This window comes from Heterocephalus glaber, unplaced genomic scaffold (assembly GCF_053883595.1).
Source record: "Heterocephalus glaber isolate CG9 unplaced genomic scaffold, H.glaber_assembly_v1.0 deba00001452, whole genome shotgun sequence".
In the NCBI taxonomy this organism is placed as follows: Eukaryota; Metazoa; Chordata; class Mammalia; order Rodentia; family Bathyergidae; genus Heterocephalus; species Heterocephalus glaber.
In genome coordinates this window covers 24,139,680-24,166,400 of record NW_028258302.1, presented here as the reverse complement: position 1 = coordinate 24,166,400, position 26,721 = coordinate 24,139,680, and the positions used below count along the sequence as shown (strand labels likewise).

At 39.0% G+C, this 26,721-nt stretch overlaps 1 protein-coding gene across 4 annotated transcripts in view; it reads left to right on the top strand.

Annotated features, from left to right (window-relative positions):
- Positions 1-26,721, top strand: part of Spen (spen family transcriptional repressor) — an 85,826-nt gene that overhangs the window by 33,526 nt on the left and 25,579 nt on the right. For all 4 annotated transcript variants that reach the window (XM_087215736.1, XM_087215734.1, XM_004850347.4 and 1 more), the window contains 2 exons: positions 24,950-25,110; positions 25,409-25,609. In XM_087215736.1, the coding sequence (XP_087071862.1) occupies positions 24,950-25,110; positions 25,409-25,609 (362 nt within the window). The remainder of the gene's footprint in view (positions 1-24,949; positions 25,111-25,408; positions 25,610-26,721) is intronic.

Below are 26,721 nucleotides of genomic sequence, written 5' to 3'. Positions count from 1 at the left end.
ACATAATTAGATTAATGAAAATGTAAATTAGTCTCATTTTCTGATCCCCCTTAACATATTTTTTGTCTTTTGTGCAGACTTTTCCTCTGAAACTGTTTGCTCAACTGAAAGAGGATATTTCAACTAACTACAAACTTTTATTATTTCTTTTTTGATTTTTCAGACAAGGTCTTCCTCTGTAGTCCAGGGTGGCTTTGAATTCACTGCATAGCCCAGGCTGGCCTCAGACTCACTATCCTCCTGCCTCAGTCTCCTGAATCCTAGAACCAAAAACATGTATCACCAAGCCTGGCTTCAGACTTTTATTCTTTCTAATCATAAATATTTAGGTGGAAATTTTAAAAATCAGTATAGTAACTAGCAAAGAAATCTACATATAAATAACTAGAGAATGACCTCTCATTGTCTCTATTATTTGTAACTCTCACTAAATTATATGGTCTTAATCATATGAGATACCTGTTTGAAGAAATTGGAAGTTTAGAGCAAGTAGTCTTAGTTTTTGTTGTTGTTTTTTGAAACAGTGTCTCACTGTGTAGCCCAGGCTTGAACTGATGATCCTTCTGCCTCAGCCTCCAGAGTGCTGGAGTTACTTTGAGTGCCACTGCAACTGGCCTTAAATAGATTTAAAAAAGTGTAGGGGGCCTGGGGATTTAGCTCAGTGGTTCCACCGCTTGCCTGCAAGTGCAAGGACCTGAGTTCGATCCTCGATACAAAAAAAAAAAAATTATAGGGCCAGGAATTTAGCTCAGTGGCACTGAATCTGCCTCACAAGCACAAAGTCCTGAGTTTGATCCCTACTACCAAAAAAAAAAGCCGGTGGGTGTACAACTATAATTCCTATGTTTGTAATTGCTGGGATTGAGGCTAGAGGATCCAGAGTTTAAGGGCACTGTGGGCAATTTAGTGATACTGTCTTCAAATTTAAAAAAATGAAAAGGGGTAAGGATGTAGCTTGGTCTTAGACTGCCTCACAAGTGTGAGGCCCTGGGTTCAAGTCCTAGGACTGCTCCCAAATTGAGGTATATTTTTTAAAAATGTATTTGTAGTTCCAGCTACTCAGAAAGCTGAAGCAGGAGGATCACTTTAGTCCAGTAATTACATTATTTAAATGTCTTTTTGTTGTTGCAGTGAAGAGGATTGAACTTACGGCCTTGCACATGCTAGGCAAGCACTACGCCACTAAGCTACATTTCCAGCCCTTAGAATATGTTTTGGTTTTTGGTACAGGGATCGAACTTGGCTCCTTACACTTTCAAGGCAGGCGACGGAACCACTGAGCTAAATCCCTGGCCCCCTTAGAATGTGTTTTGAATTGTTATAAACTGGAAGATAAAGAGGAGAAACTTAGGAACAAAGAAAAGGTTGGGAAAGTTGGACAGATTACACATTTTGGAAGAGGTATAATAATGGGACCTTAACACTGAACTACATACAGTATCTCCCTCTCTTCCTTCCCTCCCTCCGTCCCTTCCTCTATCTGTTCATTCATTCCAAGGCATTTTAAAATTTGTTTTTGTTTGTTTGTTTTTTGGTACCAGGGATCGAACTCAGGACCTTGCACTTGTAAGGCAGGCAGCTGAACCACTAAGCTAAATCCCTGGCCCTAAAATTTGTTTTTGAAAAAAGATCTTGCTAAGTCTCTGAGTTGCCCATTTTGGGCTTGAATTTGCAGTCCTCCTAACTCAACCTGTCAGAATTTTGGGATTATAGGCAGGTGCCACCATGCCCGGCCAAAAGCTATATATTTAAAGAACTGTATCAGCAAAGTATTCATCTTCATTTTTAGTCATACAGTTCTTCATAGAATTTAAAGTCAGACTTTCCAGTTCTTTTTTTTTTTTGCAGAACCAGAGACCAAACTCAGGGCCTTGCACTTGCCAGACAGGTGTGGCACCACTGAGCTATATCCCCTGCCCTTTTCCAGTTCTTATGCTTTGTTAAGATTCAATGCTTTATGCTCCTCTCTCTGTTACAATCTAATGTTTATTGGAAGGGAAATGAAAATATTTTTCACTGCTGGTATTACTTGCAGAATGTATCTGTATATTTCTTTTTTTTTTTTTTGGTACTGGGGATTGAACTCGGGACCTTGTGCTTGTGAGGCAGGCAGGGGAACCACTGAGCTAAATCCCTGGCCCTAGACCTTTTCTTCCTATTTCACGATATCAGTTATACATTTTGATCCTTATTTATACTTTTAGTTTTTCACACCAGAGAAACTATTCAGTGATTTTACACGTGTGTCCTATTTATTTTATTTAAGAGTATGGCCTCAATGTGCATCCACTTAGCTATAAATGTCTCTAGTTTCTCATTCTTTATGGGTGAGTAGTACGCCATCTTATTAAAAAAAACACATCTTTTTTATCCAGTTTCCAGTTGATGGACAATTGGGCTGTTTCCCAGTTTTAGCTATTACAAACTGTGCCACTATAAACATGGGTGAGCATATATTGCTGTGGTATGATTCTTTTGCTTTGGGAAGATACCCAGCAGGGGAATAGCTGGGTCAAATGGGACTTTGAATCCTAGTTGTTTGAGGTATCTCCATATTGATTTCCACAGTGGTTGCACCAGTCTGCACTCCCACCAACAATAAAGAAGGGTTCCTTTCTCCCCACAACCCGGCCAGCATGTGTTATTGGTTGATTTCTTTTTCTTTTTCTTTTTTTTTTGGTACTGGAAATTGAACTCGGGTCCTTGCGCTTGCGCAGCAGGCGGTGAAACCACTGAGCTAAATCCCCGGCCCTTGGTTGATTTCTTGATAGCAGTCATTCTTTCTGGGGTGAGGTGGAATCTCAGCGTTGTTTTCATCTGCATCTCTCGAATGACCAGTGATGTTGAACATTTTTTCATATGTTTATTTGCTGCTTTTACTTCTTTTTTTTAGTTCTTTTATTGGTACATTTTAGGTATACAATTCGTTTACATTTATCATTGGGTGTTTGTACCTGTACATGATATATCTTGGTTCTTTTTTTTTCCCCCATTACCTGTGCACCCTTGACCCTCTCTGTCCTTCCCTATTTACATAGATTTCATTTTTTTTTCTTTTCTCATAGTTTTTCCTTTCCCTTTTTTCCTTTCCCCTTCCCCTCCCTTCACTCCTTCATCTTTGGACCTTTTTTCCTATTTCAAATTATCAGTCATTCATTTTAACCCTTGTTTACACTATCAGTTTTTCACACTAGTGAAACTATTCAGTATTTACACACGTGTGTCCTATTTATTTCACTTGAGTATGGCCTTGATATGCATCCATTTAGCTATAAATGACTCTAGTTTTTCGTTCTTTATGGCTGAGTAGTACTCCATTTTATAAAAAAACCACATTTTCTTTATCCAGTTTCCAGTTGATGGGCACTTGGGCTGCTTCCAAGCTTTAGCTGTTACAAACTGTGCCACTGTGAACATGGGTGCACATATATCACTGTGGTATGATTCTTCTAATTCTTTTGGGAAGATACCCAGCAGGGGAATAGCTGGGTCAAATGGGACCTCTAGTCCTAGTTCTTTGAGGTATCTCCGTACTGACTTCCACAGTGGTTGCACCAGTCTGCACTCCCACCAGCAATGGAGAAGGTTTCCTTTCTCCCCACAACCCCGCCAGCATTTGTTATTTGTTGATTTCTTGTTATCAGCCATTCTTTCTGGGGTGAGGTGGAATCTCAGTGTTGTTTTCACCTGCATCTCTCGAATGACGAGTGATGTTGAACATTTTTTCATATATTTGTTTGCTGCTTTTACTTCCTTGTCTGAGAAATGTCTGTTCATTTCAGATGCCCATTTTTGGATTGGGTCTTTGAACTTGCGAGGTCTGATTTTTTTCAATTCTTTATATATTCTAGATAGTAGTCCTTTGTGTGAGGAACAGCTGCTAAAAATTTTTTCCCATATTGTAGGTTGTCTGTTAGCTCTGTTGGTGGTTTCTCTTGTAGTGCAGAAGCTTTTTAATAAGATGAGATCCCAGTTGTTGATTCTTTGTGCTAGTTCCCGTGCTGCTGAGGTTTTGTTCATGAAGTCTTTTCCTATGCCAGTGTCTTCAAGAGTTCTACCTAACTTATCTTCCAGCAAATTTAGTGTTTCTGTCTAATATTTATATCTTTAATCCACTTCGATCTTAGTTTAGTGCATGGTGATAGGTATGGGTCTAGTTTCAATCTTTGACAGGTTGAAATCCAGTTTTTCAGGCCGGGGATTTAGCTCAGTGGTTCTGCTGCCTGCCTCGAAAGTGGAAGGACCCGAGTTCAATCCCCGGTACGAAAAAAAAAAAAAGAAATCCAGTTTTTCCAACACCATTTATTAAATAGGCTATCTTTCCTCCAATGATGGTGGTTGGCTCCTTTGTCAAAAATGAGGTGGCTGAGCATGTCTGGAGTTGTTTCTGCATCTTCTAATCTATTCCACTGATCCTCAGGTCTGTTCCTTTGCCAGTACCATACTGATTTTATCACAGTTGCTGCTTTTACTTCTTTGTCTGAGAAATGTCTGTTCATTTCAGATGCCCATTTTTGAATCGAGTTTTTATATTTGGGGGTCTGATTTTTTTCAGTTCTTTATGTGTTTTAGATAGTAGACCTTTGTCTGAGGAACAGCTGGTAAAATTTTTTCCCCACATTGTAGGTTGTCTCTTAGCTCTGTTGGTGGTTTCTCTTACAGTGCAGAAGCTTTTTAATAAGATGAGATCCCAGTTGTTGATTCTTTGTGCTAGTTCCCGTGCTATTGAGGATTTGTTCATAAAGTTTTTTCCTATGCCAATGTCTTCAAGAGTTCTACCTATCTTCCAGCAAGTTTAGTGTTTCTGTTTTAATATTTAGATCTTTAATCCACTTCAACTTTAGTTTAGTGCACGGTGAAAGATAAGGGTCTAATTTTAATCTTTGGCAAGTTGAAATCCAGTTTTTCCAACACCATTTATTAAAGAGGCTATCTTGTTGATATATAAGCTATAAATATATAATCGCTATTTATAATTTGTAAAACCTTCAGATTTCATTCCCCAGTAAAACCAGTCATACATTTTGGTGATAATAAAAAAATTAAGAGGCTGTCTTTCCTCCAGTGACAATAGTTGGCTCCTTTGTCAAAGATGAGGTGGCTGAGTGTGTCTGGAGTTGTTTCTCTATCTTCTAATCTATTCCACTGATCCTCAGGTCTGTTTCTTTGCCAGTACTGTGCTGGTTTTTTTTTTTTTGGTACCGGGGATCTAACTGGGGTCCTTGTGCTTGCACAGCAGGTGGTGAAACCACTGAGCTAAATCCCCGGCCTTTGATATATGTATTTTTGATCAAAATAGTTTGTATTCACCTGGCCCCCCTGCCCCCTTTTACTGGGGATCAAGCTCAGGACCTTGCCCTTGTGAGGCAGGTGTGATGCCACTGAGCTAAATCCCCGGTGGAATTGTTTCTTTTTTTTAAAACAGAAGAAAGTACTACTAAAAGTAGTCCCTTTTAATCTCAGAAAAATCATTGTAACTGAAATTTAACCTTATTTAAGATATTTGTGATTAGAAGCCATAATTTATTTTTTCCTGGCTGTTCTGTTTGTAGCTACATAAGATTGAAGTGAAAGTAGAAATTAAGTTGGCTTCATTGTATAATACCAAACTTTTCTTTTTACTACTGTGATTATACTTGACAATGTGAGATGAATCACTTAAATCAAAAGGGTTTTTGTTGTTGTTTGTTGTGTACCTGTGCTGAGACCAAATTATTTACTTGTCAGCTGAAAAGAAAAAAAAAATTATATAATAAATATCAATGATTAGGTGTCTTTTTCTTTTTCTTTTTCTTTTTCTTTTTCTTTTTCTTTTTTTTGGTGAGGCAGGCGCTAGAACCATTGAGCTAAATCCCCGGCCCTAGGTGTATTTTTCTTTTGAAATAACAAATGAAGTGTATGTTTTGGAGGCATTCAGAAGATTTTTCATTGAGGAACAATAAAGGCTTGGTGAAACCTTTCCAATTAAGAGGCCAAAGTCAAGGATAAAAATAATTTCTTTTTGTGGTGCTAGTGGTCAAACTCAGGGCCTTGGTATGCTCTACCAGTGAGCTATGCTTCAACCCAATAAATGTTCTTAGGAGGGATATATTTTTAATTTATCCTGTACCTTTTATTTATGCAAATAAACTTAGGCGAAATGCAAATATTTGCTTTCTTTTAAGTCTAAGTAAATTATATATTGCATTTCAAATAGCTGATTTGTTTCTGCCTTTTGTTCTGGCTCATTTATACTTTTTTATATAGTTGAAACTAACTGAGGATTCAAAAGGAAGAGTATCTTGCGCTGGGGATTTAGCTCAGTGGTGCTGCACTTGCCTCACAAGCATACAGTCCTGAGTTTGATCCCTGGTACCAAAAAAAAGGGGTGGGGGAGAATATCCTGATGAAAATTAGTGTTATATATAAAATGTGCTCATTGCCCTGGACCTTTCCAGCTGTCAAAAGAAGTTTCTGTCTTGAAGTTTGCACCGGTTACTTGTGATGGAAAGCCAATTAATGGTTTTACTGATTGAATATTCTTTTGAAAATAGTCATATCTGATTCTTTGAAAAGTTGCCCCACTTGGAGGGAAGTTACTGGAAGAAAAATAACTGCAGGCATATTAGAAACAGTAGGTCTTGCTTCTATCTTAAATACCTATTATTTTCCAGAAGAAGAAACATTTGCTCATTCCCTGTTTAAGGGAATTTTAGGGCTGTTCAGTAGCATGGAATGAATGTTTAACCACATGAGCTTTATATATATATATATATATATATATATATATATATATATTTTTTTTTTTTTTTTTTTTTTTTTTTTTTTTTTGGTACCAGGGATCGAACTTGGGACCCTGTACTTTTGAGACAGGCGCCAGAACCACTGAGCTAAATCCCCAGCCCTTGAAAAGATGTATATTTAAATTTTTTTTCTATTCATTGGTGGCAGGCAAACTGCAGTGGTTACTGAAAAGCCCATATTTTTGGAACACATTGCATATTTTGGCTGCTGTATAGTTTGCTTTATCACTGCACAGTAAGCAGCTCACAGCTTTCTGTCTTTTGGGGGTCATATTAAATAGCCAAGGTTTTTTGGATGCTAAATAGGGAATGTGGAGAAGTGTTACTAATGCTCTGGTAAGTTTAGCTCCCATTGTGACGATCTATAAACAGGTTAATTTCCTTTCTGGTTTTCCAGAAATGCTGTCAAGTACAGCATTTTTAGTAAGGCTTTTTTTTTGGAGAAGTGTAGGTATTGTCTGTGGCTGGCCCCCTTATTTGTAGGTGGTCCATTTTGCAAACAGGTGCTGAGCTGACCCGTATATACAGTATTTGCTGTACTGCTAGGGAAATGAGAACCACCCCAAGAGGTGAGAGCACATGGTTTACTGTGTAGCTAGTAGCCAGTCTGAATATTTTAAGGGAAGTTGTTAAGTGCTTGTTTGTGACTTGAACCAGCCTAAACTGGAAGCATCCAGTTTGAGTTGGCTGCTTGCCACCTCCCTAGGCTTCCTTGTTTTGCCAGCATTTCTGCCAGGCTGACAGCCCAGGGGTGGAATCCAGGCTCTGACTGGACAGGCGGTGGCAGGGCTTGGGTGGGGCTTGGGTGTTTCTCTGCCTTGCTTGTGGGAGGCAGTTCTGTATTTTGAATCTAGCAAGGGTACACCCAAGACTAGATGCCGAGTTTGAGTACATCTTTCTCTTATTGACCCTTAGCTCCAATGGTAATTTTTGTCTTCTGCCCCTTTAGAAACTCAAGTTTGAGGGCCAAGGATTTAGTTCAGTGGTGCCGTGCCTGCCTCGAAAGTGCAAGGTCCTGAGTTTGATCCCCGGTTACCCTTCCCCCAAGCTAAAGCTGGAAAGGCTGCTTCTGCCCTACTACTGCTTAGCTGCCTCACAGCATGGTGAAGAAATTTTGTTTTAGTTAGGTTAATCTGTCTCTTCCTTACCCATTTGTTCTTTCTACTTGGGTTATGTCGGGGTTTATTTTGATTAGTTTGGCAGAAGACATTAAAATACGTTTGTGACCCAGTACCTTGTGGGCTTTAATCTCGATGTAAAAAATTACTGTTGCTTTAAAAATTAACAAACTAATTCAATAGATTAAGGTTTTAAACAACAAATTTTAAAATTAAAAAGGCCAAGCCAGGACTAGGGAAGTATCTTAGTGATTGAGCAGTTGCCTAGCCTCTGCAAGGCCACGGGTTCAGTCCCCAGCACAAAAAAACAAAACAAAGCAAAAAACACCAAGCCAAAGGTATATTTGTTTTACTTGGTTGTTATTTGTTTTTTGTGATGAAGTTTTGCTATTTATCCCAGGCCAGCCTTGAACTTGGAGTGATCCTCCTGCTTCAGTGTCATGAATGCTGGGATTACAGACATATGCACCATGCCTGGTTTATTTGTTTGACTTGGAAACAAAATAGTTAAACCCCTTTAAAAAAAATCCTGTATTATGCTTACGTTGCAAAATTTTAATACAATGACTGCTTCATGCATAAGGTGGCTCTGAGAAATAGGAGAGTTACATGATTAAACATGGCCAGATTTCTGATGAAAGAACACCATGAAGTTACTCAGTTATATTGCAGTAAAGCCACAAATAAAGGAGTACATTTATTTTTGTCTAGCTATGTAAAAAATGGATAGCTTTGTTTATGTTTTAAACTTTTGGAATGATGTTGATGGCTGTGTCAGTTGTTTTACTTAGAGCAGAATTGGTGGTGGGCTTGTTCTTTTATCCTTCTTGCATTGTGTTGACTTGGAGTCTCTATGATGTTCTCAGAAGCCACTATACAATTTCACTTTGCCCCAGTCATTCATGAAATAAAGGAAAATAGGCATTCTCATTTATAGTAAACATTTACATTTCCTGAAGTTCAGAATTAGCCAAGATTTCATGCTAAAAACCCCTCTCTGCCCCCATTTTTTGAAAAATCAGTGTCTTAAGAGTACAAACTCTGTGATTGCCTTTATCTACAAAGAGCACTCCTATACTTCCCTTGTTACAAAAGGGAAAATGTCGCCTCTGGTAACTTATGTACTGAAATTTATTAGTTGCTCATTCACATGCCTCTTAACTGCCACTAGAAATTATGTAAAGTCATCTCTAGAGAATATCTTCCTAAATCCACTTTTCTCTCTGCTTTTAAAGTAAACCTCTTTTGAGATAGAGAAAATAGTAAGTGAAACATCTGTTAAAATTTCTTCACATAGTTGGCTGGGTGTAGTGCCACAGGCCTGTAATCTCAGCACTCTGGAGGCTGAGGCAGGGGGATCACTGTGAGTTTGAGGCCAGCCTGGGGGTACACAATACCCTGTCTCAAAAGAAAAAAAAAATTTCTTTGCACAGTAATAGTTTTCTCACAAGAATCTCAGGGCCGGGGATTTAGCTCAGTGGTTTCGCCGCCTGCTGTGCAAGCGCGAGGACCGGAGTTCGATCCCCAGTACCAAAAAAAAAAAGAATCTCAGGTTCGTGCTGTCAAAACTTTTCTTTAGAGTGGAAGAGAAGATTAGAAATATATTCCTGGACTTGACATAGTAGTGCATGCCTATAATCCCTGGTCTCTTGAGAGGCTGAGGCAGAAGGATTGTAAATTTGAGCCCATATTGGGCAACTCAGTGCCTTAGCAAGACCCTGTCTCAAAATGAAAAGGGGGAGGAGGGAGGCTGGGGTTCTGGGGATGTAACTCAGTGTGAAAGCCCTGGACTCAATCTGTAGTATTACCCCCAAATATATATATATATATATGTATGTATGATGAGATTGGTAAAACATTTTCTTACGAATATGGGGGAAAAATAATATAGTTCAGTAAAGTAGGGTAGCTTCATTAATAACCATTTAACTTTCTCTTAATGCCATTCAATTAAAATTTTTTCCTTAAGTGAATTATTGGTACAATTTTGTGGGTTTTTGGTTTTGTTTAATTCACCGTCAGATTGTTTTTTGGGTGTTTTGGGGTTTTTTGGCACTGGGGATCGAACTTGGGACCTTGCACTTGTGAGGCAGGCGCCAGAACTACTGAGCAAAATCCCCAGCCCTATCAGATTGCTTTTAAAGTTTGAAGTAGTAAATATGCTGAACTAAGATACAGTTTTTAAGGGTATTTATCTTGTCTTTTAAAAATTTGTTATTATTATTTTGGGGGTACTGGCGATTGAATTTGTGAGCTTGAGCATGCTAGGCAATAGGTAAGCATTCTATCACTGAGCTACAACTCAAGCCTCTAATTTTTTCTTTTAGTTTTTCTTTTTCTGTCTGCTTTTAAGGTGGAAATTTATATGTTCATGAATTACACTGTTCACTAGTTGGAGATGTCTGGAATTATGAGACGTGACTTTAGGAAGACAACACACTATTATTTCAGTCGTGTCCCCCTCCCCCATTGAACTGAGCTTCATTCCTATCCCTTTTTATTTTTGAGAAAGGGTCTTGATAAGCTGCTCAGGCTGGGCTCAAATTTGGGATTATAGGTGTGTGTCACCATGTCCAGCTTCCAGTTTATTAATAGTTTTATGCTATAACAATTATTTTAAAATGTACTAGACCTCTAATATATTATTTTCCATAAATAGTATTTATTAAGCCCACACACATGTATTCTGGACCATGCTTACGGATTGTTTCAACATTGTAATGGCCCTCATGTTCTTTTATTTAAAGGATGATATGCTTTGTTTATTGGGGATATTGTTGCTTCTAGAACTAGGTTGTCCTAATACTGTAGACACTAGCTCCACGTGGATATTGAGCATTTGAAATGTGTTTAGGGACTGGGCTGTAGCTCGCTTGTAGAGTACTTGCCTAGCATGCTCAGGGACCTGGGTTTCATACCCAGCACCATAAAAAAAACCCCAAAAAACTGTAGCTGTTCTCTGTATCAGTACTGAATACTGATCCTTGTGGTAACATGGACAAACCTCAAAAACATGCTAAGAAGTCAGTCACATATTATATGATCAGATTTATAGGGAATGTCTAGAACAGATAAATCTGTGGAGACATAAAGTAGATTGGGAGTTGCCTAGAGCTGGAGGTGTGAGAGAACTGGGAAGTATGAAGGTATGGTAGATAAGAAAGCTTTTTTTTTTTTTTCCTCGAAATAAGGAGATGAGAATGTACTAAATTTTGTTAGGAGTGATGGTTGCATAACTGTAAATGTACAAAAACCATTTGTTCACTTTTAAATGGGTAATTTTTACCTTGTAAAATTATCTCAGTAGAGGTGTTTTAAAAATATACATTGAGGGCGGGGGATTTAGCTCAGTGGTTCTGGCTCCTGCCTCACAAGTGCAAGGTCCTGAGTTCGATCCCTGGTACCAAAAAAAAATACACATTGAAGCCGGGGATTTAGTTCAGTGGTTCCACTGCCTGCCTCGCAAGCGCAAGGTCCTGAGTTCGATCCCCGGTACCCCCCCGCCCCCGCCAAAAAAGAAAAAAAATACACACACACACAAACACGTTGAAGTAAGATCCTGTCTCAAAACAAAACAAAACATTGAATTTGGAAGACCTAATAAAACCTGAAGATCTGAGGTTTAAAAGTTTATTGATATTTATGTTGATTACATGGTCAAATACTACTTTGATTCTTACTAGGCTAAATAAAATATTAAAATTAATTTCACTTATTTTTACTTCTTAAAATGTTATCTGAAACTTTTAAACTATATTTCTGGCATATATTATTTAATGTCTGTTGGGAGGCTGAGGCAGGAGGATCGCTGTGAGTTCGAGGCTAGCCTGAACTACACAGTGAGATTCTGACACCCCCCCCCCTTCTGTCAGGCAGCACTGTTCAAGAAGCAGTCTTATCACTTATGTCACAAAATAATTTGTACATCAACGTAGTGCTTTTCATTTGGCTTAAAGATTAAATAGAGTTTGTTTTTCTCTTTCTTTCCCAAACCTTTCTGTTCATTTAGAAACTATGGATTGATGGAAGTGGCTCTTTGGACTTTTATACATAAAATATTAACTGAACTACTGTATCTTTTTCCTTTTTTTTTTTTTTGGTACCGGGGATCGAACTCTGGTCCTTGCGCTTGGGCAGCAGGCATCGAAACCACTGAGCTAAATCCCCGGCCCTGAACTACTGTATCTAGATTCTATTTTCAACAGATTTTTACATTGTTCAGGGTAAAATTTGTATTAATTTGCAGGATGCCTGAATGTCTTTTTATTTTTATTTTTGAGACAGGATCTCACAGATTCACTAAGTTGCCTAGATAAGACTTGAATTAATTGAGGTTCTCCAGCTTCAACCTCCCAGAGTTTTGAGATTAAAATTACAGGCAAGTGCTGCCACACTGAGCTGAAGGTCATTTTGCAAGGCAGGTGGGCAGAACCACTGAGCTAAATCCCTGGCCCTGAAGGTCATTTTTAAATGGTGGGTGGTACTTTTGTTAGTGGTATAAAAATGTCTCTGGGGCTGGGCATTTAGCTCGGTGGTTCCGCCCCCTGCCTAGCAAGCTCAAGGACCCGAGTTCAATCCCCCCTGGTACCAAAAAAAAACCAAACCAAAATAAAAATGTCTCTGTTGTGCGGTAGGGTTGTGTTGGGTAGGAAACTCAGCTAACAGACTTGTATTTTTTTGGTACGGAGGATCAAACTCTGGACCTTGCACTTGCTAGGCAGGCAGCGGAACCACTGAGCCTAATCCCTGGCCCTTGCCAACAGACTTGTATGTTGGCCCCAGACACAGTCTCTGTGAGAGACTGGGGAGCTTGAGACTGGGGAGCTCGGCGATTCTTTGTTACTTTAGCCCTGAGGGGCAGGAGGCGTTGGAATGTGCTCTGTGAGTCAGCAGGGTGGTGGGGGCCATTTTGACTGTCACTTGAGGTGACTGCAAAGAGGTTGTTTCATTTAAGCAGAACAACTTTAGATTGGGACTACTTACTGAGTAATTTGTAGTCCTTTAAAAATAATTAAGTGCCCCAGATAGTAGATAGCATATACTTTGCAATGGGGAATTTGTTGCTTTCCTAACTTCTTGGGCCTAGAACTACCTGAACACAGAGTTCAGAAGTGGGAAATAATAACCTTTTTCATTTTAGGTAAGAAGGATATGTGAGTAGCAACAAAGCTAAATTGCAGAAAGTTCATGTTTACTTGTAGATTTAGCAAAGGCTCCATCAGTAGCATGTCTTAGAATAAAACATTTCACTTGATCTGTGAAATCTTGGTTTATGTTTTTTGAAACATTTTACTTGCTCATATAAGAAATATATCTGATTTTATATGTTATGTGTTTAAGGGAATGTGCAAATCCTAGTGTTAAAATTGGGACTAGATTTTCTTGTCTGATAGTCTCTTGAATAAGGGATGTTCTAAGGGCTGCTGTTGAGAAAAAAAGAATTGTTTCTTGAACAGACATTACGTCTGTATAGACAATATCCATGTTTAATGCTTTTTTCTTTTGGTTACTTGAGAAGGGAGTTTTCTGACTGTTAAGGGATTGCCAACCCCACAGATTAAGCTCTTATGGAATTTAAACTGAAAGAAAGTATTCTAGGGCCAAGGTTGTCTTGCACAGTGAGAATATGTAGAAAAATCATTATTGCACTTTACCCACTATAATTTTTGTATTTACCAAAATCTTTGGGGCTGGTGATGTAGCTCAATGGTAGACAGAGCACTTGTTTAGAATGCACACATCTTTGGGTTCTGTCCCTAGTACTCTGAAGAAAAAAAATCTCTGTACCAGAATCTGATCACATATCTGACAAATCTGAACATAGCTGGGATATATAGTTCAGTGGTAGTGCTTGGCCTATCATACACTAGGTGGTGGTGTTATTCCCCAGTAACACAACAGCAAAAAGCCAAAAATCCGAACATAAAATGGAACATAAGAGCTTTGGTGATGGAGTCTTTGTTAGCTGATTATTTATAATTCTTAAAGTCAACTAGTGAATTTTAGCACTCAGTAAAGCCCACCTTTTTTTGAGTCAGTGTTTCCTAATGTAGTTAAGGCTGGCCTTGAACTCACTTTGTAGCCCAGGCTGGCCTCATACTCATGGCAGTCCTTCTGCCTCAGCCTCCTGAGTGCTGGGACTACAGGTATGTGCCACCATGCCTGGCCAATTGGTAGTAATAAATTGACGAAAGAAAGCTTTAGTTCACTTTTGCTGTTATCAGAGCTAAAATAGTTATCTGAAATATCATGTTTTTAATGCCAAATTTTATAAGCCTTAAATATATTTTAAATTTTAGTAAGATATGCAACATGAAATTTACCAGTTTAATCTTTTTTAAAAAATATTTTTTGAGACAGGGTCTCACCATATAGTTCAGACTGGCTATAAACTATAAACTGTAGTTCAGGCTGGCCTGGAACTTGTGGTGGTCTTCCTGTCTCAGCTTCCTGACTGCTGAGATTACAGGCATGTGCTACCATGCCTGGCTACTAGTGTAATCATTTTTAAGTGTGTACTATACTTCTGTGCTGTTATAAACATTCATAGTTTCATCCAACTATCACCACTATCCATCTTCAGAACTTTCTCGTTATTAAACAATAACTCCCATTATGCTCTCTTTTAGCCTTTAGAGACTACTATTTTCCTTTCTGTCTTTGATGTTTTGTTTTTTTGAGACAGGGTCTCACTATGTAGTCCAGGCTGGCCTTGAACTCACTGTGTAGCCCAGGCTGACCTTGAACTTGTGGTGATCCTCCTGCCTCAGCTTCCCAAGTGGTGGGATTACAGGCGTGTGCCACCACGCTCAGCTGTCTGATTTTTTTTTTAACAATTTAATTAAAATTTTTTTGTGTGGTTCTGGGGCTCAAACCCAGAGCTTTCTGCATGCTAAGCAAGTAAGTACTCTACCACTGAGTTACATCCACACAGCCTCTGTTTCCAGATATTTGACTACTCCAGGTGCCCTTTGTAAGTGGGACTATACACCATTGTCCTTTGTCCTCTGGTTCATTTCATTCAGCATAATATTTTCAAAATGCATGTACCTTGTTACATGTATCAGAATTTCATTCCTTTGTAAGGCTGAATAATATTCCTTCATTATTTTTTGGTGAGCTTTGCTTATCTAGCAGTTATCTCAAAGATAAAAACTTCCATGTTCCATTTATGTTAACCAGAGGTGGTGAATCATATGGCATGTGTGCTGCTCTGGGCTGTTTGTATCATTGAAAATTGTAAAAGGTTTGCCATCACTGATTTATGTAACTTTCCCCCAAAGACAGTCATAAGCTTAAAAATGTTAACTGCAGCTGTAATTGCATTCTGGAAAATTATTTATACTAAACCTTTTGTGAGCAAGGTAACCACAAACAGCATATTGTTCAATTTTAAACAACATTTTCTGCCAACATAGAGTTACTGTGAATGTGGTACTGGGGATTGAACCCACAGCCTTCACATTGAGCCACATTACCAGCTCTTTATTTTTTGTTTTGATACAGGATTTTGCTAAAGTCATTAAGTTGCTCTAGGCTAGCCTCCAACTTTCAGTCCTCATGCCTCTGCCTGCCACATTCTAGGATTATTTTACAGGCATGTGCTGCCACTTTTACCTGTAAAATGGAGCCAGTACCTAAGGTTTGAACATGCTTGGTATATTTAAGTACTCAGATAAAGTTTACATGGAAACTAGGAGAATTTAAGAAAAGTTTATGAGGGAGCTGGGGATTTATCTCAGTGGTTCTCCCATCTGCCTTGTAAGCACAAGGTCCCAAGTTCGATCCCCAGTACCAAAAAAAAAACAAAAACAGAAAAGTTTATGAGGTCTATGTTTTCTACTAAGAAATCCTTAGGAAACAAATTGTACTATTGGTTTATATCAGTAATAAAAGCTGATTGTAGTAAGAATAATTATTGTGGATTATGATTCTCTTTCTGCCTTTTTGTCTAGTAAGAGACGGCGTTTCTCTTCCATCAGTTTCACTAATTCAGTTCTGGTTTTGTTTTTTGAGACAGTCTTAATATGTAGCCCAGGCTGGCCTTGAACTTCACTAATTCAGTTCTATCAGATCTTTTCTCATTGGAAATCTTTGTAGTTTCTGATGATAGATGAAATCTATTAGATTAAACAAAGTTAAAGTTAAAATACTGATTCTATAATAATACATCTTTTTTTGTTTTTGTTTTGTTTGGTACTGGGGATCGAACTCGGATCCTTGCTCTTACGCAGCAGGCGGCAAAACCACAGAGCTAAATCCCCAGCCCAGTAATACATCTTTTACTCTTTAATATATCAATAGTTTTTCTTTTTTTCCATGCTGGGGATCAAACTCACGACCTTTCGGTTGCGAGACAGGCATGTTGCCGCTGAGCTACATCCCTGGCTCAATAGTTTTTCTTAATAGTAATACTCTATTTTTGATGTTGTTGTTGTTGTTGTTATTGGGGATTGAACTCGGGAGCTTGCGCTTGTGAGGCAGGTGACGGAACCACTGAGCTAAATCCCCAGCCCCTTAATAGTAATACTCTAAATTTAGAGTTTACACACCTTTTCATTAATTTTGACTCTAAAGGACTTTGTTGGTCATTTATGCACTGAGTCCTGCTGTGATTTCCCCAGTTCTTTTGTAATAGTTGCACAATCACCAGTTAGAGCCGACTCTTAACTAGGGCAGTGTGTTATCCATGTTGGTATCATCTTTGAGGAATACAGGTTGTGAGACTCCGCAGATTCAGCTGAAATTTATGGATAGAAAGTATCAGAGAGCCTGTAACAATGGTTTGGAGGCTTACATTGTTCTAAGAAACAGAGAGAGCAGGGCAAGGTGGTGCACACCTGTAATCCCAGCATTGGGGAAGCTGAGGCTGGAGAATTGCTAGGAGCATGAGGCCAGCCTCAGTTAAGAGAAAGTTCAAGGCCAGCCTGGGTTACAGAGTGAGACCCTCTCTCAAACAAACAAACAATAGCCACCAACTCTATTTTATTAATATCATCTTTGTATGTGTGTGTGTGGGGGGAGGGGTTGGGGTATGTGTAAGGGAGTAAAATAATGTAACATTTCTTTATTTTTTATTTATATTTATTTTTATTTTTTATTTTTAAGTACTAGGGATCGAACTCGGCTCCTTGTGCTTGCAAGGCAGGCAGTGGAACCACTGAGCTAAATCCCCAGCCCACATTTGTTTATTTATTGATCAAGTGATTGAGGCAGTGTCTCATCAGCCCCAGCTGGCCTTGATCTAGTTATATTATATAGGCTGGGCTTGAACTCTTGATCCTCTGCCTCACATTTCCAGCTACTGAGATTATAGGCATTTACCACAATGCCTAGGTTCCATTATAATCATTTTAAAATGCCCAGTTCCTGGCATTAAGTACAGGGAGATACTGTGCCATCACCACCACCATCTCCAGAACTTTTTTCATCTTTTCAGGGCTGGGGATTTAGCTCAGTGGTTCCGCCGCCTGCCTCGAAAGCGCAAGGTCCCGAGTTTGATCCCCAGTACCAAAAAAAAAAAGAAAACACCTTTTCAGACTGAAATTCTATACCCATTATATAGTAAATTCCACTTGTTTCTTCCCCCATTCCCAGCCCCTGGCAGCCACCAATGTGCTTCTATGAATTTGAGCAACCTTGTTCTTCATACAGAATCATGCAGTATTTTGGGAGGGGTCTGGCTTATTTAATACAATATCTTTCAGTTTTATCCATGTTGTAGCATTCCCTTTTGAAGACTGAATAATATCCCTCTGTATGTACAGATATCACATTTTATTTATCCACGTTTAGAGAGACTTGGGTTGTTTTCACCTTTTGACTATAGAACATCCTGTTGATGTGGGTGTAGAAATACCCAGTGAAGTCCTTTTTTTCAAATGTTTTTGAGGGGTATAAACCACCAGTAGATTTGCTGGATTATGTAGTAATTTTGTGTTCAGTTTTTTTGGGGAGCAGCCATACTGTTTTCTTTCATGGCTGTACCATTTACCCATCAGTAATCCAAAGGAATTCTAGTTTCTTCCTATATTTGCGAATACTTGTTATTTTATGTTTACTTTTTATTTTTATTTTTGGGGCTTTCTTTTTTCTTTGGCAACACAGGGGATTGAATTCAGAGCCTTCTCCCTGAGCCTACCTTTGCCGTATTCTGAGACAGGGTCTTGCTCAGTCACTAAATTGCCCAGGCTGGGCTTGAACTTGAAATCCTCCTGCCTCAACCTTATAGAGTGCTAGGATTACATTTATGCACCTTCCTCCATACTCAACCCCCCTTTTTGTTTGGGACAGGTTCCATTCTTTTTTTTTTTTTTTTTTCTTTTTGGTATCGGGGATCGAACTCAGGTCCTCATGCTTTCGAGGCAGGCAGCAGAATCCACTCTTATGTAGGCTGACCTCAAACTTGTGATTCCATTGCCTCAGCTCCCAAACTGCTGGTATTATAGGTGTGTACAGCTGTGCTCAGCTTCTTTGCTCAGTTTTGAAGCAGATTGTTTTTATTGTTTGTTGTATCATCATTTTTAAGACAAATTTAAAATGTCTTAAAATTATAAATACAAGCTGGGTGTGGTGGGGCACACCTATAATCCCAGCACTCAGGAGGCTGAGGCAGGAGGATCACCTTGAGTTCGATGCCAGCCTGGGCTTTATAGTGAGTTCAGGGCCAGCCTAAACTAGAAAGTGAGACCCTGTCTCCAAAAAAAAAAAAATTATAAAACACAGTACCCCACTAACTTCTTTATGCAAAATAGAAGTTTTACTAATTTCTTCTAGACGTTGTTCTTGGATAAGGAGCAATCTTAACACCTCAAGTCCCTAGGTTAAGGATAAAAAACTATATTCCACAATGAAGTCATTTCTTTTTTTTTTATTAAGGCAGGGTCTCGCTATGTAGTTCATGCTGGCTTTAAACTCACTATGTGTATCCCAAGGTGACCTCAAACTCAAGGCAATCCTCCTTACTCAGCCTCTCAAGTGCTGTGCTTGCAGGTGTGCACCACCTTGCTTGACCAAGGAAGCCATTTCAGTATAAATAGTTTTCATTGATGTAAATCTTACTAGAATATACATATATAACTATACAATATATGCCAATCATTATTTTTTTAAAAATTACAAAATAGTTTTGTCAGCTGGGGATTTAGCTCAGTGGTTCCGGCGCCTGCCTTGCAAGCGCAAGGTCCTGAGTTCGATCCCCAGTACCAAAAAAAAGAAAAAACAAAACAACAAAAAAACCCCACTCTTTTGCCGGGGATTTAGCTCAGTGGTTTGGCCACCTGCTGTGCAAGCAAAAGGACCCGAATTCAATCCCTGGTACCAAAAAAAACAACAAAAAAAAATAGTTTTGTCTATAAAGTTCTTTGATCTTGGTATCAATATGGTAAAGTATATTTTTTATCATGTTTTTCAACATAAGTGATGCCAGAGTGTTTTGGGTCCCCGCTTGACCATGAGTAGTCTAATTTTATAAGTTGACATACTTTGTTTTGCAAGTTTGGGAGTTATGTAGGGATTTTTATTTTTTTTTAGTACTGAGGATTGAATTTGGGTCCTTGCACTTGCACAGCAGGTGGTGAAACCACTGAGCTAAATTCCCAGCCCTATGTAAGGATTTTTATAAAATAATACATTACGAATAAGGAAAAATAATCACTTTAAAGATCCTGTGTTTGAGTTGGTCATAGTGGTGCATGCCTATTATCCCAGCACTCTGGAAGGCTGAGGCAAGATGATCACCAGTTTGAGCTTGGCCTGGGCAAAATAAAAAAGGGGTAGGGTATGTAGCTCAGTGTATAGGCTTTCCTGGTTTAATTCCCAATGCTGGAAATAAAAATAAATCATGTGTTTATATTGCTCTGTAACACCCCCCCCCCCCTGTCCCTCCCTTCTTTCTTTGATAGTGCTGGGGATTGAATATGTGACTCTGAGTCACATATCACACATTCTAGGCAAGAACTCTACCACTGAGTTTATAGCTCCTCCCTCCCTCCCTCCTTCCGTTCCATCTTTCCCTCCCTCCTTTTCATTCATTTATTTAAAATTTTGAAACAGAGTCTCACTAAGTTACCCAGGCTGGCCTTGAACTTGTGATCTCCTATCTCAGTCTCCTGAGTAGTAGGGATTACAAGTGTATGCCCTCTTCCCAGCTAGCATGTTAGTTTTTCAAAAGAAGAGAAGGCAGTCAAAGAAACAATGTAGGCCAGTGTTTCTCAACTATGGTACTAGTATGGTTCACAGTCCAGACCATAGAAGTCTTTGTTGTGGGGACTGTCCTATGTCCACAGGGTATTTATCACCATTGCTGACCTTTACCTACTAGATGCCTATAAATGCTGTAGCTGCTGCTCTTTTCCCTAGAGAGCCAGTGATTGTGTTCACAGCTACCAGTATAGGATTTCTGAGTGGAATAGAATAGCTATCCAAAGACTTTTTCTTTGTTAGACATTTAAAATTCCCCTTTTAAAAGTGATTCTAGGAGACCGGGGATTTAGCTCAGTGGTTCTGCCGCCTGCCTCGAAAGTGCAAGGACCCCAGTTGGGTCCCTGGTACCAAAAAAAAAAAAAAAAAGAAAAGAAAAGTTATTGTAGCTTTAACCAAGCTGTGAAAAAATTTTAATTAAGATGGATACATTTTGCTATCATGCAATGGTGCAAACCTGTAATCCCAGCTCTTGTGGATGCTGACAAGAGGATCACAGGCTCAAGGCCAGCCTGAGCAGTGTAGTGAGACCTTGTCTCCAGAAATAAAACAGGCTGAGAATGTAGCTCTGTGATAGAAAATTTCTGGGTTCCATCCTCAGTACCACAAACAAAAACATGAACACATTTCTGGGGATCTGGCCTTTATTTATATTAGATCAGTAGGACTGAAAAATATTTGGGTATCTAAACCTGTGACTCTCTCTTTTGATTCAATATCTTTAAAATCCGTAGTATATTTAATATACTATACTGAAGGTATTCATTATAGTTTATATTAACATTGCAAAATGTAGCCGGGCGTGGTGGCACACACCTGTAATCCCAGCACTTGGGAGGCTCAGGCAGGAGAATCGCCACTAGTTCGAGGCCAGCCTAGGCTACATAGTGAGTTAAGGCCAGTCTGAATTATATAATGAGACCCTGTCTTAAACAGACAAACAAACCAAAACCAAAATGTGAACTCAAATCTTGTATTATTTCATAGTTCATTTAAAAACCTGTTACTCTTTTTAGTTACCACTTTAGTCAGCAGTTGAATTTTACATCATGTTTCAGAATTGGTGTGGCCCCAAGGGATTCATCAAAGAGAGTGTGGATGAGATTCACAGCAAATCTAATATATGTCACTATTTTCTACTTTATTTTAACCATTCATGTCCAGCCTGCTGGCTGCTTGCCCCCCACTGGTTTTTAAAATACTAGAATGACAAATACTTAGAAATACAGGAAGTTGTGTTACTTATATACATTAACTATTATATGGCCCATGATAATTCCTCTTCACTCAGTGTGGCCCAGGTAACCCAAAAATTTTGACATGCTTTCTTTAAACAATTATTACCATTGACAGGGCATCTTCTGTATGTATGAATGTGTGTAAGTATGAATGTATTTATGTAAGTTTCTTGGTACATTTTAGGCATACATAATGATGACATTCATCATAGGGAATTTGTACCTGTATGTAATGTATCTTGATTCTTATTTTTTCCCATTCCCCCTACCTGCCTGTAAACCCCTCTTCCCATCCTCATTTACAAAAGCTAAATGGAAACAAAGCTTTTGTTCTTTTTTATTTTTTTGGTACTGGTGATGGAACCTAGGGCCTAGCACATACTAGGCAAGTGCTCTACCACTAGGCTATGTCTCCAGCCCCTTTTATTAATTCTAGAGAGAGTTTCTAAATTGTCCAAGCTGGCTTTGATTTAGGATTCTCCTTCCTCTGATTTAAGCAGCTAGGATTATAGGCGTATACCACTACTGTGGGTTCTATTTTTGTAATACATATATATATATATATATATATATTTATATATATATATTTGTTGTTGTTGTTGTCTCATTTCAATAGCCAGAAATTCTGCCTTAGCCCATGTGTGTTGACTACTACTACTTTTTTTTTTTTTTTAAAGTGGGGCTTGAATATAGGGCCTGGTGCATGCTAAGCAAGCCCTGTTTTTTGAAACAGAATCTTTCTTAATTTTCTAGAATGGTCTTGAACTTGCAGGGGGATCTTCTTGCCTCAGTTTCCCAAGTAGCTAGGACTGTCGGTATGTGCCCTGACCCCTGGCCGCCTTTACTTCTTTACTTACTGTTACTAAGAAATCTTGTTGTATATACTATTGGTAGTATTGTAATTAAAATACATTCCTAATTAGTTACCTTATGATTCATTGGAATTTATTAAGTTGATAAATCACATAACATTCTATACTGTAGTCTTCTTGTAGCTTTGTGAATAATCTTGTATTACTTAGAGTATTTATTTATTCATATTTTTGAGAGGGTCTCACTAGGCAGTTCAGGCTGGCCTTGAACTCACTATGTAACCCAGACTGGCCTCAAACTCAGTGATGATCCTCCTGCCTCAGCCTCCCAAGTGCTGGGATTACAGGCATACACCACCACATCCAGTTTAAATATTTCTATGTAGCACGTATGACAAGACTTCTTTTCCATTTTGTGCTAAAAAACAAGGTTAATTTTGTAAACTGAATTTCTACTCTTTTTTTTTTTTTTTGGTACCAGGGATCAAACTTGGGTCCTTGCACTTGGAGGGCAGGTGGTGGAACCACTGAGCTAAATCCCCGGCTCTGTAACCTGAATTTCAATGTAATATTCTAATCAGGATACTTTCTGGTGCTAGTAACACTGCTTTTAAGTAATGATATAAAAAAGTTTCCCTTTTTACAGAAGAGAAAACTGAAACCTGATCACGTACAGTATAGGAGGCCTGGCAATGACAGCTGTGGTTCTATCTAAAGGAGTTTTGTTGTTGTCGTATGTTGTCGCTGATGTTTGATGCTGGGAACTGAACACAGTGAGAGCATACACTCCACTATTGGGAGCAAGTTAGAAGAGCAAGTGTGCTCTGTAACCAAGCTGAGCCCCATCCGTACCCTGAGGCTTCTGTCCCTACTTAGTTCAGTTGTACTTAGCTTGACTTTCTCCACATTTCAAGCTGCAGAAGTGAAAGTTCTTGTAATAACCTCATAAAGTTTTCTTTTTGCCTTAGCATGTGAGAACTAAATATAAAAGCTGGTTCTGTAAGAAAGCATGCTATATTTATTTTTGAAAAAAGCAATAAACTTTTCTCATCCTAAGGTTGGACTCATTTGTCTGAATATTGTAATTGTCCTGGATATGACATTTGTGGTTGTAGTATAAATAACAAAAACTACCATGGATTATTTCCTATAGTTAGTGTGTTTAAAATGGATTAACCTCCAGGTACTTGTTTGAATGAGGCTTCTGTAACAGGAAGATATGAAACAAAACTTCACAAAGGTGGCTGTATCTGTAAACAGCTTTTGGTGCCTCTTTTTTGGGGGGCAGGTAACAGGGATCAAACTTGGGACCTTGCGCTTGCAAGGCAGGTGGTGGAACCACAGAGGTAAATCCCCGGCCCTGTTTTCTTGTTTTTTAATTGATTTTCTTTTGAGGATTTTATTAAACTAAGAGAGTAATAAATCCCATTTCTTTAACTCTCACTTTTTTTTTTTTTGGTTCTTTGAGACTAGGTCTTGCCATGTGGTTCAGACTGGCCTTGAACCAGGCTGGTATTGAACTCACAGTGATCCTCCTGCCTCAGCCTCCCGAGTGCTGGGATCACAGGCGTGCACCACCACACCCAACTTACTTTTCACATTAACCAAACATCAGAGCCTAAACTAATAAAAGTCAAGCAAAATTATCTTATTCTTTTGTTCAAAAATTTAATTTTCCAGTGAGGTACTATTACGAATAATAATATAGACTGAGCATCTCTAATCCATAAATCCAAAATTGGGGGCTGGGGATTTAGCTTAGTGGTGCCGCCACCTGTCTCGCAAGCACAAGGTCCCAAGTTCAACCCCTGGTACCAAAAAAAAAGTTGGAAATGTTCAAAATCTGAAACATGACACTACAAGTTGAAAACTGTGTATCATAAAACGTTGTTCCTTATACAAGATTATTAAAAATATCACATAAAGTTACCTTCAGGCTGTGTATATAAGTTGCGTATGAAATGTAAATGATCTCCATGTTTAGACCTGAGACCCATCCCCAAGAACGCCAGTATTCTAAAACCTGAAATTTGAAAGTTTTTGACCCAATCATTTCAGATAAGGGATACTCAACCTGTAGTGGGAAAGCAGTGCCAGAAATGTGTTGAATACCTGGCATTTCAAACCCCACACCTGTGGGTTATATTATTTAATTCTTAACCCCATGAGATAAATACCATTTCATTTTATGGATGTGGAGACTGAGGTTTAGCAGGAGGTTAAATAATTTGTCCAAGAATGTGTGATACATATGTGAGTCAAGATTGGAATCTATATCGCTGAATCCAAAACCATATATCCATTGTTCTTTTACTGTTACTAATATAGTCTAAGTGAATTGCATTCTCTGGCTTTATTTCATTTCAAACAAATCACTAGAATGACTCATAGAATGTAGAATGTTGCTGTTGGGTAGGATATGTTGGTAAAACAGTGTTACTTTTACGTCCCATTCTCAAGCCAGTGTGCACTGTCTTCTGCCATCTCTGGAGACTAAGTGTGGTAGATGTAGAGAATGTCGGGCTCCAGAGATCCCAGTCATAAAGCTTAGAACTGTTAATTATTGCTACTTGTTAATTTTCTTGCTTTTTTGGGGTGGGGGGTATACCAGAGATCGAACTTGGGACCTTCTGCTTTCAAGGCAGGCGGCGGAACCACTGAGCTAAATCTCTGGCCCTGTTACTTGTTAATTTTAAGAATTTTTATATCTTATGTTAATATTAAGTTTTATATGCTACTCACATAGTTTTATCACTAAAGTTTGTGAGTATGTTTTGTTTTGTTTTGACTTTATGCAGCAGTGAGTCCAGCAGCAGTTCGAGTGATGACTCTCCAGCCCGATCAGTTCAGTCTGCAGCAGTCCCGGCTCCCACTTCCCAGTTGCTTTCATCTCTGGAAAAAGATGAGCCCCGTAAGAGTTTTGGGATCAAGGTTCAGAATCTTCCAGTACGCTCTACAGGTAAAATTTTACGATTGTACATTCAGCTACTGTTGAGGAATGAAATAGACTCTGGGAATCTTGATTTAATAGTTTGCTAGCTGGGCATGGTGGCACATGCCTGTAGTCCCAGCACTCAGGAGGCTGAAGCAGGAGGATTGCCATGAGTTCCAGGCCAGCCTGGGCTACATAGTGAATTCAAGGCCAGCCTGAACTAGAGTGAGACCCTGTCTCAATTAAAAAAAAAAAATGAGAGATTTAATAGTTTGTTTATTAAGTTATAACTAACTTGTTAACTTGTTTTTCCTTGGGGATTTAGACACAAGCCTTAAAGATGGCCTTTTCCATGAATTTAAGAAATTTGGCAAGGTGACTTCCGTGCAGATCCATGGAGCTTCAGAAGAGAGGTATGGTCTGGTGTTCTTTCGGCAGCAAGAGGACCAAGAAAAAGCATTAACTGCATCAAAAGGAAAGCTTTTCTTTGGTATGCAGATTGAAGTAACAGCATGGATAGGACCAGGTAAGAGACAAATAACACACGCTATATTCCAACTTGTGAGAGAGTGGTATATTATCCAGAATATGGACACAGTCATAGCTTCATTCATTGACATACTTTTGGTGCCCTCTCTTTTATTTTATTTTTTTCCCCATACTGGGAATCGAACTCAGGACCTTGTGCTTGCCAGGCAGGCACAGCACCACTGAACTAAATTCCCCGCCCCCCTCTCAAAGAGTGTTGGAGATCTTAGAGAATGACAACAGAATTACTCTGAATCAGAAAGAAATTTACATATTAATATTGTCTCTCCCCCTACCCCCCACCTTACTGGGAATTGAACTCAGGACCTTGTACTTGCCAGGCAGGCACAGCCATGTTAATATTGTTTGAGAAAGTCATTAGACAAGATTTATTTCCATTACAGCCAGCACAAATTGGATCCGTTATTCTGGGGTACATGACCTTGAAAGAAAGTGACCAAGAGGCTGGGGATTTAGCTCAGTGGTTCCGCCGCCTGCCTCGTAAGCGCAAGGTCCTGAGTTCGATTTCCGGTAAAAACATAAATAAAAATTTAAAAATCCATGTTTTTCCGGGGGTTTAGCTCAGTGGTTTCGCCGCCTGCTGCATAAGCGCAAGGACCCAAGTTTGATCCCCGGTACCAAAAAAAAAAAAAAAAGAAAGTGACCAAGAAGCTGATCACTGTCTTTTGAGTGTTTGAGTGTGGCCCGGTTGAGAATTTTAAGGAAATATTTCATTGGGTTGAACCTCCCTATAAGACCTGTTGCAACAGGCACAACATGAGTCAGTGTTTCTTCTATTTCAGAACAATCTGCAGTGCTTATTTAACAGCTTTTTTTTTTTCTGGTAGCAAGGATTGAACTTAGGACCTTGCACTTGCAAGACAGGTGCCACACCACTGAGCTAAATCCCTGGCTGCAGTGCTTATTTAAAAATGGCCTCTTTAACCAGGAATGTAGCTCAGTGGTGCAGCATCTTCCTGGCAAGCACAAGGTCCTGAGTTCAATTCCCGGTACTGGGGGAAAAATGGCCTCTTTGACCCGAGCTGAGGTGATTCAAAATTGACACACTCAGTTTTGGGGACCTGTGATTTAAAGCCACTTTTGAATAAA